A 13,291-nucleotide genomic window follows, 5' to 3' on the forward strand; every position below is an offset into this window, starting at 1 on the left:
TTTTTAACCACGGTTTTAAAAACAGGCCCCTTTGGTATATAGTAGGTACACACTTCCTCAATAAAGCATCTTAAATGGCTGTGATTTTGTTTTAAAGGTAAAGTTGATAATGCATCTTTATATATTTTTTTTCACTAATGAATGATGCTCCCACATTGTAACTAACAACATTAAAATTTCATTAATTATGTTTGGGAATGAAATAGATTAGTACTATAAAGTTTAATGGGAAAATGCAATTTCAAAGTCAATTTAAACCTTTGGACTTCATATCAGAGCAGTTTGAAACTAACTGCTCGGTAATTTGATGTATTAATTCTTACAGCAATGTAGGCTGATTAAAACAGAGATTATAGCTAGAGGAGAATGGCATTGATTGCTGTAGAAGAAAGGAGGGCTCAACTTCTATAAGTTTTCCTCAATTGCCTCTAGCAGCAACTTTTCCCCAATGTATTACATGACTTTAATGAGCTTCAGGTGAAATAGATTAAAAACTAAAATGATCGTGAACTCTACCAAATTTCACAGCTACCCTTTAAGCATGGTTTTCGTTGGAATGCCTATGGTGTGTTCCAGACACGGGATGATGGTGATGAAGGTGACATTAGCTAGTAACGGAGTCAGCCTCACAAGTAAACATCTCCCACAATTGTTTCTTTGGTCACACTGACAGTTACCGTTGTGGCCATTAGTCTGGGGACCGCCCACACTACCACCAAAGAGTGGAAATAATTGCTCTTGTTCTTCGAAATTTGCAGTCTTTTTAATGTGATCTCTTGCCGGTTAGAGTACTATTTAAAGGTTCTTTATAATTGCCTGGGAGAGAGAGGAGTGTCTAGAATCAAACTGGGATGAGGGCTAGGGATCTTCATAAATAATCAACAGTCAGAGAAGGGGAGGGCTCTATATTTTTATGCTTTCAATTTGCACATGTTTATCAACTAGTTGTTAACCTATCCCATCTTTTGTTTTTTAATCGTGTCCCCACTTAATTTTTTTTGTTTTGTAAAATCAAGTTTTCATGAATTTAAAAATGAAATTATACCTGACCCTTGGTGTTTAAACATAAAGTAAGCCTATTTCTTAAGAATAAAGAAATTCAGAATTAGTCTTTTTATCTTGTGGACCCTTCTCGTATTCTTGCTCTTGTGAAGTAGTGTCTTTTTAATGATACAAAAGATTATACCGGCCTTGAATATTCTGACTCTCCTCTCACTGTCAGAATGGAAAAGTAAATGAAACAGAAGCAAAGGCTGTGGAGGCTGAGCTTAACACAGCTTCAGAATGAGGATTTCTGTTGGTTGTCCCCCATGGAAAGACTTTCTTATTTTTAGCCTATGTGCTAAAAATAGGGCTATGCTATTTTCAATGTCATATTTTGGCAGTGCTTCTGAAGAACATCAGAATTAGCTACAAAATATAGCGGGCACCATTCTTAACAGCACAGGACAATGGAAACAAACCCATGTGTTTGGGAAGGGGCTTTATTTGGATCCCTGCTTGATGAGGAAAGCTCAGTCTACAGGCCAGTGGTAATGCAAATGCGTAATTTCTCAGAACTTGATGTCTCTTGAGTAGGAGGTTTGATCATTTGAAAGTCCAGCAATTGGAAAGCCTCACTTCATGGAAAATATGTTGATTAAAAAAAGAAACATAGACACGTACCAAATGGCGAAGCCTACTTAACCACGAACTTAGACTTCTCTCTGTCCTGGAATCCGGGTAAAATTTCATGACTGAGAAGCTGTCTGAATTTGTGGTCTCCAGAGAGCCTTTTCACCAGGGGCTTTCAGTGGAAGGATATTGCTGTTCTCTCTTGACCCAAAGTCAGTTTGAAACGAGTAAGGGGTGGAGAGTGGAAACTCTGAAGAGCTGAGTGTCATACTCTAGCTTGTTTCTGGTCTTTTTCTCTGGCTGACTGCTCTTTCCTGGTCTTCTTTTAAAGGTCTGTTCTCCACTCAGGCCTGTTTCAAAATGGCCATTATATCCATAATTTGTCTTTGTAGTTTTCTTTCATGAATTCCCTTTTAAGTTTCATGGCTGTTCATCACACAGCTCTCAAGTCTGCATACGATTGAAATTAACAGACTCTACTGTGTGAAAGTGCTTACAAATAAGAAGTCTTTCCGATTTTCTTTGGTCTTTCTATATCCTGCCTGTTTGTTTGTTTGTTTGTTTGTTTTTAATAAAAGGGAGATTTCTCTCCTGCTTTCTGAAGTAATCCGAGCACAAAGTAATCAAATCAGTATGAGGAAACCCCAATTATAAATGTGGCAAACTCCTTTACGGAGAGCATTTACGTTCAAGGTATTAGGAGTTCGGGTATGTTCCTCAGATTCCTTCCCCTAGAAGTGCCTATGTTAATAACCAAATAAATGCTGCCTGATGGGTAATGGACAGTGAGGAAGGAGGAAGCTCATTTTGAAAGATACATATGCTAGTGTGGGGATTGAGCATTTGGAGACCCTTTCTGCATTTAGTCTGTCTCCTGCTTGGTCTGTAAGTCTAGCCGTACTTGATAGCTTCATTTAAAACCATCCACTACATGGGAGATTGATGAGGTGTTCTCAGGCTTTCAGGTATAAACCTGTCAGACACAAGTGCTTCTAAAGGCATTACCCTGAGGAACAGCAGCAATGATGGAGCGAACAGAGGGAGGTATAGGAACACGAGGGGAAGCGTAATGTAGTGAAGGAAAGAGGAGATGTCAGCCAAGATAGAGATGAGGAGAAATTGTGTTTGATCTGCAACCACCAGGCGTCTAGGCTAGTGACCTGCTCCTTTTATTTATTTATTTATTTATTTGACCTGCTCCTTTTAGTATCAGAATAAGAAATAGCCATAGATCAAGCCAGATGGATCTGAGATGATCTATGTCTCATCAGGGGATACTGATCTGTTGGTCATATGCCATAGGGGCCTTCTGTTTAAACCCAGGATGACTTTAAAAAGTAGAATGAGAAAGAAATATTAACTTTAGTACTTTATTTCCAGACCAGTGCAAATCATAAAGGTCATATAATCCAATGAGTTGAACTGAGGAGAGAGATAAGATAAGATGCAGGGCATCTGGGTGGCTCGGTCACTTAAATGTCTGCCTTTGACTCAGGTCATGATCCCAGGATTCTGGGATTGAGCCCCACATCAGGCTCCCTGCTTATGGGGGAGCCTACTTCTCCCTCTCCCTCTGCTGTTCCTCCTGCTTGTTCTCTCTTTCTATCAGATAAATAAATAAAATATATTTTTTTAAAAAGGCAAGAAAAGAGGTAATGAAAATTTCAGTTTAGGCACATCTAATTTAGATTCAGGCGTGGTACGGTGTATTAAAAAGAGAGAGAGAGAGAGGAAAAAGAAACCATTTTTAAAGCAGGTAGAACAGAAGTTTGCCAGGGTACAGAGAGGGACCCTGTACTATCTCTTATCTCTCTCTCTCTCTCTCTCTCTCTTTTTTTTTTTTTAAAGATTTTATTTATTTATTTGACAGACAGAGATCACAAGTAGGCAGAGAGGCAGGCAAAGAGAGAGGAGGAAGCAGGCTCCCTGTGGAGCAGAGAACCCAATGCGGGGCTCGATCCCAGGACCCTGGGATCATGACCTGAGCCGAAGGCAGAGGCTTTAACCCACTGAGCCACCCAGGCGCCCCTATCTCTTATCTCTTTTTCTATGACATTCTCCAGATTCTTGCCCCTAATCGCCCAGAGCACTCTGAAGTTGACTGTGTATCTCCTAAATGTAGTCTCACTGGTTGTGTACGGAATGTGCAGTGGAGTGTGAATGAGAATGTATGGTTATGCAGATAGGAACACTATATGAGGATGAAATGCTACCCTTATGAGTTCCAGTTTTCTGACTGTGATTATCGTTCCATTTTCAATTGTAATCCTCCCAAATATTTATTCCCACAACTCGAAACACACCACAGAAAATCATCATTTTCATCATCGTCTTCTGTAGCATCTACCATGTGCTAGGTAGTGTTCTGAAACCATTATGATACTTACTCATTAATTTTCATAGTATCAGTTGAGGTATGTGTACTAGGAATATTCTCATTATACTCATGAAGGTCTTGATATGCAGAAGTTGTGTAACCTGCCCAAGGTTACACAGCTAGACAGCCATGTGTACATACATGTGATATATGTGCACACATACACACATTTTGATGCCATATATCTAAGGAAACATGAATTTTAAAATTTAGAAAGTTTGGAAAAATCTTTATTTAATTTCCCAAGATCTCATTTTGGAGAAACCTCCTTCCTGCAATTCATAATGCTAATGTCATTGGTCATATACTTAGAAGGACATGATGTGTACCTTGAGAATCAGGAATACTCCCCCCGCCCCCGACTCCTGATGTGTTTCCTTCTGATAGATTTTTTTTTATCTTATTTATTTATTTTTTCAAGTTTTTATTTAAATTTCGATTAACATATTGTGTTATATTAGTTTTCAGGTGTAGGATTTAGCTATTCAACACTAAATAACATAAACACCCAGTGCTCATCACAACAGGTGCCCTCATTATTCCTCATCACCTCTTTAACCTGCACCCTGCCCACCTCCACTCCAACAGCCCTCAGCTTGTTCCCTGTAGTTACAAGTGTTGTATGGTTTGTCTTTCTCTCTCTTTTTACCCCACCCATGTTCATCTGTTTTGTTTCTTAAATTTGCATCAACTGATGAATGGTTAAAGAAGTTGTGGTATACAAACAGATACACAGACACACACACACAATGGAATATTGGCCATAAAAAGAGTGAAATCTGCCATTTGCAACGATATGTATGGAGCTAGAGAGTATTATGCTAAGCAAACTAAATCAGTCAGAGAAAGACAAATGCCGTATGATTGCACTCATGTAGAATTTTTTTAAATTCTAAACAAAAAGCTTGAATACTTTTTTGGCAAAAAATTATTCACAAATATGTATAATTTACAGAATGTAAGCTTTATAAGAGCAGATATATATATATATAAAAGATAATATATCTTATTTATGTAAAATTAGCATTTAATAAATCTAAATAAGTCAAATATATAATACTCTGAAAATTTTGTCCCCTACACCATTCCACTTCTTTGTTAATTTTAGAAGCTCACATTGGTAGGTGCACTTATGTTGATTTATTTCTTCATTCCTAGCTTTAACCTTGTTTGGTACTGATGTGTTAGCCTTTTAATACCATTTTGACTTCTGGTACCTACTGTCACTAGAATTTATGTACATCTTTGGTCATAAAGAGGTTGGTTTCGTTCTCATCACCTCTCCACTGTTTTTGGCTGCTTTGACATGTCAACCTTAAAGAAGCAGTGGGAAACTTTTTTTTTTTTTTTTTTTTTTTTTCCTCTGGGGTAATTTATATCTGCTGTTTGAAGGTTTGAAAGATTTTCCATTAAACCCATCTGAACTTAGTACTTTTTTTTAGGTATAGCTCTTCAATTTCTATCTCTTGTAGAATCAGATTTAATAACTTAGGTTTCTTTAAGAGATGTAAGTTTTTATCTAGGTATCAAATGTATTATTAGCTTAAAGATATGTATAATACTGTTTAGCTTATAGTATTACAGGTTTATTGTATACTTTTAAATCATCACATTTTTAGTTGTGTCATTATTCTCACTCTTAACATTGATTACATCTTAACAAAACACTTCACTTAAAAAAAAAAACCCAGATTTTCCAAGGTTTCTTTGTTTATTGGGCTTAAACATTTTTTTTTTTTAATTTGCATGTAGTAGGCACACATTGTTACCTTAGTTTCAGGTGTGCGACATAGTGATTCAGCATTTCTGTATGTTATGCTGTACTCACCTCAAGTGTAGCTACCATCAGTCACTGTACTACTCTACTACACTGTCACTGGCTATATTATTGGACTTTTCAAAGAAGTGGGTTTCTCTTTAATTGGTCAAGTGTGTTGTTTTCTAGTTTTTAATCAATTAATTTCTGCTATTAACTGCATCAATCCTATCTATTTTCTTTGGGTCTTTGTGTTTTGTTTCATTTTGTTTTTTGTATTCTCTAGTTTATTAGTTGTTTATTAGTTTATTAGTTGTTTTACTTTTTTTCTGTCATTCTCATATTAAAATTAATAGATATGTTTAAAGATCTATATTTCCCTGACAGTAAAGCTCTGGCCATTTTCCATTGCTTTAAAATTTATGTTGTATCTTACTATCATTTTTAAATAATTTTAAACATTTTTGGTTTTCTTTTTTTTATTTTTTAAAGATTTTGTTTATTTGACAGAGAGACACAGTGACAGAGGAAACACAGCAGGGGGTGTGGGAGAGGGAGAATCAGGGTTCCTGCTGAGTAGAGAACCCGATGCGGGGCTCCATCCTAGGACCCTGGGATCATGACCTGAGCTGAAGTCAGATGCTTAATGACTGAACCACACAGGCGCCTCTGCTTCTCTTTATTTAAAAAAAAAATTCCACAAAAATAGATTTCCTTTGTTCCTTCTTTTCTCATTTCTCCATTTAACTGCTTGTCTTCCTTCATTATCTTATTCTTGTTATCTTTGAACTTGAGACCCTATTGACTAGAAGAAACATTACTTGATGTACTAGTAGAAGAGAAAAAAACCACACTCAGTTAAACTGTGATTTAGTGTTTTCTTATCATTCAGAATTTTTACTTTATGCCCACCGAAGGAGCCTTGCAGATTTTCATTCTGGCACTTTTTATAGAATCTTATCTGAAATTTTTAATAAATGCGTTTCCAGATAAAAATTGCATCTCATTCTTCATCTTTTTTCCTCAGATGGTCCTTACATTGTTCTTTGATGACCCATGCCATCAGAGTAATAAAAATAAAAAGTTGGCTCAAACATTGGCAATAACAACTACATTCCAGATACTCCCCGGGAAAGAGAAAATTCATGCCGTTATTCCAGTGTCAGAGTTAAAAAGAATTGTGTATCTTAGAGTGGATGAAACATACTACATTTTTATTTTAATTTTATTTGGTTGTGGCAAGAGGATGTAATAGGACTTCTGCTTGCTAACTGCTTGCTAAGGCTTTATCTGTGTCTAATACATTGTCAAGTTTTGTGAGTTTACCATTTGTGTTTAAAAAGTTTGTGTAGGGGCGCCTGGGTGGCTCAGTGGGTTAAGCCGCTGCCTTTGGCTCAGGTCATGATCTCAGGGTCCTGGGATCGAGTCCCGAATCAGGCTCTCTGCTCAGCAGGGAGCCTGCTTCCCTCTCTCTCTCTCTCTGCCTGCCTCTCCGTCTACTTGTGATTTCTCTCTGCCAAATAAATAAATAAAATCTTTAAAAAAAATAAAAATAAAAATAAAAATAAAAAGTTTGTGTAGTAAGAGTTTAATGGGCACAAAAGTAAACATGCTATTTAATTGTATTATTCTTATTCTTTATAACCTTCCCTTTTTTTTTCTTTTTGCCAGTTCCATTTGGTGACTTTTGAAATAAGTAAGCTAAATCCCTCAAGATTTGTGAAATTATTAGTTTCTTCTTGTATTTTTACCAATTTTTGCTATAATTGATAGGCCATGTTGTTAGGTGCACTGATGTTTAATACATTTTCCTTGAATTCTGTTATGTCTACTATTTCCATTGATAATGATGATTTTGGTTTTTTGTTCATATAACCAGTATGAATAGCAAAATATAAATAACATAAACATGTAGCATAAAATGTTATTTGTTATTTTCATATTTTTTGTTTTTCATTTTTAATTTGTGTCTTGGAAACAGTGTGAATTGCATTTTCTTTTGTAAACTGAGATTTTACATTTTTTATTAGGAATTGTACCAAATCATGGGTATATAATTACTGATAAAATTGGATATACTTTCTATTGTTTTATTTGTTGTGTATGAAGCTGTGAACAAATGAGGTAACAGTTGCTTCCTCTGTGGATTTTATTATATAGTGGGCAGTATCTTAATATCTCCTTTTTGTTTATCATGTTACAGGTGAATAGTACTTTCTCTTGTACTATTTTGTTTGTTCTTCAAAACTCTTTAAGTGAGGTGTTAGCCCTATTCAGAAGGACAGAAAAATTAACATGGAGTTATATGGCAATATGGGGACTAAAATTCATTCTTCAGTTTAGTAAATGCAGTCACTCAGAAGAAACTCCATGGAACTCATAATTATATTTTAGGGTCATTTTTAATGAGCTATACTATATATAAAACTATTTCCACCTTTCTTTAGTTCTTCTCTGTATTTGTCATTTTGCCTGGACTGAGGAGGCAATAATTTCCAAATCATAGTTTCTGTCCTCATGGAGTTTGACTTTGATTTGGAAGCTCAGCACCTTGGGTGTGGTATAAGAGAAAGGCAGTATTATCTTAGAACGTTTCTAAGAGCATTTCTTCAGTCCGATTTTCTTTCCCTTTTCCCTTCAGTTGGCTAACTTCTTTCATTCTCTACTCATGCCTGACTTTTTCCAGAGGCTTCCCCAACATCTCTACACCACAATAAGTTCCCCTTGCTATGCCCTCAAACATTATTACCCAATACTGTTTGTAAAATAATGTACAACATGGTGTACTATAATTGTTGGTATGTCTAGTTTTTTGTTATTATTATTTTTTTCTACTTGCAGTTGTTTCATTTAGTTCTGTGTCCTTAGCGACTAGTGTAGTAACTGGAAATAATAAGGGCTTAAGGAGTACATGATGAAAAATGAATGAATGAAGCTAAATTGTGGTCTCTATCCTCAGCAATATCACCTGGCATGCAATAAAAACTCAATAAGGGAGTCTGAACTATCATCACCATGGCTATAGCAAGATTCTTGAATATAGCATAAAACTCTAAATTCTTCAGTAACAGAAGCCTGATATTGGGGTATAAATACTCTTGTTTAGTGGCTTTTCCAGAATGATAAAGCATTTCATTGTTATAAATATTATAGTATTTTCTAATAAGAGAAGAAAAATTAGAATAGCAACTTACATATTTTTTGAATTTCTATATAATTCATAATATAAATAGAATAAGCATTAAGAAGAAAATAAATACAGTTGTGGGTAAATTGAGCCTGAGATAATTAAAAGAATAACAGCCTGAGATTTATTTAAAGATCTTCCTTTTAAGTTCTATATTGTGATGAGCACAGAGTGTTGTATGTAAGTGTTGAATCACTAAATTGTATATGTGAAACTAATATTACACTATTTATTAACTAGCTGGAATTTAAATAAAAACCTAAAAAAATTTATATTGGGTATATTCATCCTAGCTTATAATTTTGAAAGTATTTCTATTAATTTATAAAATGTATTTTGTCAAATACATTCAGGAGTTCTGGATACTTATTCAATTATTTTTTAACGATATAGTTATGAGAAATTCAAATAAATCCGATGATAAATTTTTCTAGAACGATATATTTGTAGTATTCTCATCTCATACAAAATTAATAATCATAACTGACATTTGCACTTGAAAATACAAGATAATTGCAGTTTAATTGGTTTAGTGTGTGTATATGTATACATTGGTTTAATTTTTTAAGTTATACATATATTTATAGTTAAGATTTTTTTAATATGTTTTCAGTGACTAGGAAATTAAGCACTTAACAAATCATGGACGTGAATTCCTTCTGAAACACAGATACGTTTAATATAAAACAGAGTGTAGAGATAAAGATAATGATTCAGTTGTTGTTAAAAATGAGAGAGTGGAGAAGCATTCAGCTACATATACTAAAAAAATCCACCCACTCATCTTATATTTGCTTTGTTCAGAAGGCAATGGTGACTTTGAAGTAGGAAAATATTGATTCATCATGTTATAGCCAGAGGGATGCTAAAACATTTTCCCTTTTTTCTTCTAGCACACTGATTTATGTCAGTACATGGACAAGCACCCTGGGGGGCTGCATCCAGATAATGTGAAGGTAGGAAAAATTCTTTTTAAGCTGAAGTTTAGCATTCTTCATGTGTATTTTTCTAGTCCCAAGTCTAATCTCTCTACCATAACTTAAAAAAAAAACAACTGTGTAAAGAGAAGTGATATTGAAGTGAGCCATGGTTATTGCTTTGTTTAGTGATTGAAAACCATGTTTAAACATTAGTATATTCACTGGAATACTGTCGTTTAGAACTTATTCTATTTTTGTTTCATGGAGAAACATTTGCTAATAATAAGTGAGATCCACTGGAATGCTATTGTGACAGTGTTTTTAAGAGAAGAGTCTCAGGTAGCTCTATCTTTGGTTTGTACTAAAGTGCCAGTAAGTTTTAATGTAAAATATTACAATCCAGATCAATGTTATGGTGAGTTCACAGTACAGATTTTTTCATTTGTATGTACAAACAGATAAAAATAGTTTCCTACTGCTCCCTTACATTTCTTTTGACTATAAATTGGATTACTATGTGTCAAAAGAACTAAGTTTTTCTAAGATTTGACCCAGCAACCATCTTGGAAATTGTCTCAAAATTTCACGCTTCAAACAGGCAGCTGTTTCTTAACATATGTGAGTGAGTCAGAAGATACCACAGTTATATCTAAAGGTTTAAGGACGTGCTCACATTTTATAATATAAAATATATTTTATATTTTTATAATATATTATAAAATATAATATATAAAGTATAGGTGTGTGTTTATATATTTATATATAATATATAATATATAAAAATAATATATTTTATATGTAATTCAAGTGACTACATTTCGTGATCCTGAGAATCAGCTGAGTTATGTGGATGTATGTAAACTAAACTTGGGAGCCATTTCTTCCCTTCATTATCTATCTACACCACTCTCTGCAAGAAGCACCTTCTTTCTTTTGTACTTTTCCCTGTGCTTATAAAGGTATATATGCACATATGGTATTTCATGTGTGTTTATTTTGCTCTAGAAAAACTATGTATTATTGTATGGCATTTTAAAAACAATATCATGGATCTCTTTTAAAATAAATTTATGACTGTGTAGTTTAATTTTCCTAATAACTGCATATGAGTCTGTAGTGTGAATAAACTGTAATTTTCACCTGTTTTTATTCATGGATCTTATGTTGTATCTAGAATGTTGTTATTAAGTGATTCTAGAGTAAATAATAGTATAAAATCTTTACATTCTTCTTTTTTATTATTATTATTTTTTAAAGATTTTTATTTATTTATTTGACAGACAGAGACCACAAGTAGACAGAGAGGCAGGCAGAGGGAGAGAGGAGGAAGCAGGCTCCCTGCTGAGTAGAGAGCCCAACATGGGGCTCCATCCCAGGACCCTGGGATCATGACTTGAGATGAAGGCAGAGGCTTTAACCCACTGAGCCACCCAGGCGCCCCTACATTCTTCTTTTTTATATCAGCTAATGGATTTTCTTTATTAAGAGACATAACTTCAGGGGCGCCTGGGTGGCTCAGTGGGTTAAAGCCTCTGCCTTTGGCTCAGGTCATGATCCAGGGTCCTGGGATCGAGCCCCATGTTGGGCTCTCTACTCAGCAGGGAGCCTGCTTCCTCCTCTCCCTCTGCCTACTTGTGATCTCTGTCTGTCAAATAAATAAACAACATCTTAAAAAAAAAATAGACATAACTTCAGTTTTAATGAATTTGACTGGAACATTTGCCCACGACATTGTAGCTTACAGAAGGACTATTTTCCTCTACTTTCACGAGCATTGACTATAACCAATTCTTTTAATTTTTGCCATTCTGATGAGCAGAAATGGAATATCTTTTATATTAGTGTTTTCTTGACTGCTAGTAATATTGAGTATCTTTTTCACATGTTTTTTGATCATTTGTAATTATGTTGCCTGTTCTTATATATTGTCCATTTTTCTGTTATTTATTTTCATATTTTCAATAAGTTGCAGATTTATGGCATTAATAATGAGGATTTTCATGGTGGCCAGTTTTGTTGTGTAATTTTAAAATGCATGAACTTGCAGCAACTTTGGAAAAACATGGTGTTTAAGACAAATAATAGATTCAATATGATACTTATAGTCTGTTGTTTCACATAGTTCATTTTTGTTGTGCAATTTTTGTTTTGCTTTGTTTTATTCATAGACAGCTTTGAAATTTTTTAACTATTTTTCTTCAAAATCAGTATCCATTGACATAGACAATTTTTTTAGTCATTAGATTGGGGAAGAAATTTTGACAGATGTTAAGATGTGTTTTATTAATCCTGCTGTGTGTAAGTCCAACTCCAAACATTAATACCATAATATGAACATAATTTTGTTCTCTCTTTTTTCTAAACCTTAAAATATTTCAAGTTGTCTCCTTTACACATTAAATGTTCTTTTCTTAGGGTTGATTTTTGTTCAAAACCAACAGTACAGTGCATCCATACTCCTGTTTCCTGCCTTAACCCTAGGGATCTGTGGAGAACCCAGCTAGTGAGACCTTCAGGGGAGAGCCCAGGGGCCTGCCAGCCTCAGTGACATCAGCAGCTACTCTGAGCAAACTTTGACTTCCTGACTTCCAAGTTCAGAGATAGGATTGAGATTAAAGACATGTCTGAACCTTTTCCAAGGCCACGCAGGTGTTTCATTTGGTTAAGCATCCAACTCTTCACTTCAGCTCAGGTCATGATCTTAGTGTCGAGAGCCTGAGCCCCAAACCAGGCTCCACGCTCAGCGTAGCCTGCTTAAGATTCTCTCCCTTCTCTTCCTCTGCCCCTCCCCCTGTTCACACACTCTTGTACTAAATAAATAAATAAGTAAAATCTCAAGGGGAAAAAAGGAATCATGGCATCACTGGATTTTTATTATTCTTGCTTCATTTTCTCACCATCTCTGTGTGTCATTAGTTGTGGGCTAGTATTGGTAGAAAATTTTGTTGGTGAAACAAAGAAAAGAGCTTTTTCCACAAAGCATCTCTGTGTTCAGCATCCTCAGGCCAGTGTCACTGATGATTTTTGTGGCCTTTTAAGTTCTGCTTTTTCCATTCCATTTTCTTTTTCCTTTATCTTCTCGTGGTTGTAAGGAGACTGATGTCTGCGTTGTGGTTTCTCGGTAACTAGTCTGTACTTCCTTGAAATCATGTTTCAGTAGCTTTCATCTAGGTTTTGCAGGTTTTCCTCTCATTCCATGGTCATCCATTGTATTTGAAATACCTAGTGTTGGTTCCCTGTTCCCAGCCCTTGTGGTGCTGTGGCAGTAGATGTGGTTTAATAGTTAGTGCCTCCTAGAGTGTGGTGAGAAACTTAATGGTGAATGCCTTGTTCATTCGGCATAGAAATACTGTCAAACATTAGATGGATATCAGTCATATAGGGCACGAATTATACCCACTCATAAGATGTTTGATGTGGAGCACCTGGGTGGCTCA

At 35.2% G+C, this 13,291-nt stretch overlaps 1 protein-coding gene across 4 annotated transcripts in view; it reads left to right on the plus strand.

Annotated features, from left to right (window-relative positions):
- Positions 1–13,291, plus strand: part of CDK14 (cyclin dependent kinase 14) — a 599,713-nt gene that overhangs the window by 274,146 nt on the left and 312,276 nt on the right. For all 4 annotated transcript variants that reach the window (XM_045062692.1, XM_045062689.1, XM_045062690.1 and 1 more), the window contains one exon: positions 9,828–9,890. In XM_045062692.1, the coding sequence (XP_044918627.1) occupies positions 9,828–9,890 (63 nt within the window). The remainder of the gene's footprint in view (positions 1–9,827; positions 9,891–13,291) is intronic.

This window comes from Mustela putorius, unplaced genomic scaffold (assembly GCF_011764305.1).
Source record: "Mustela putorius furo isolate JIRA1106 unplaced genomic scaffold, ASM1176430v1.1 tig00003845_pilon_pilon_pilon, whole genome shotgun sequence".
In the NCBI taxonomy this organism is placed as follows: domain Eukaryota; kingdom Metazoa; phylum Chordata; class Mammalia; order Carnivora; family Mustelidae; genus Mustela; species Mustela putorius.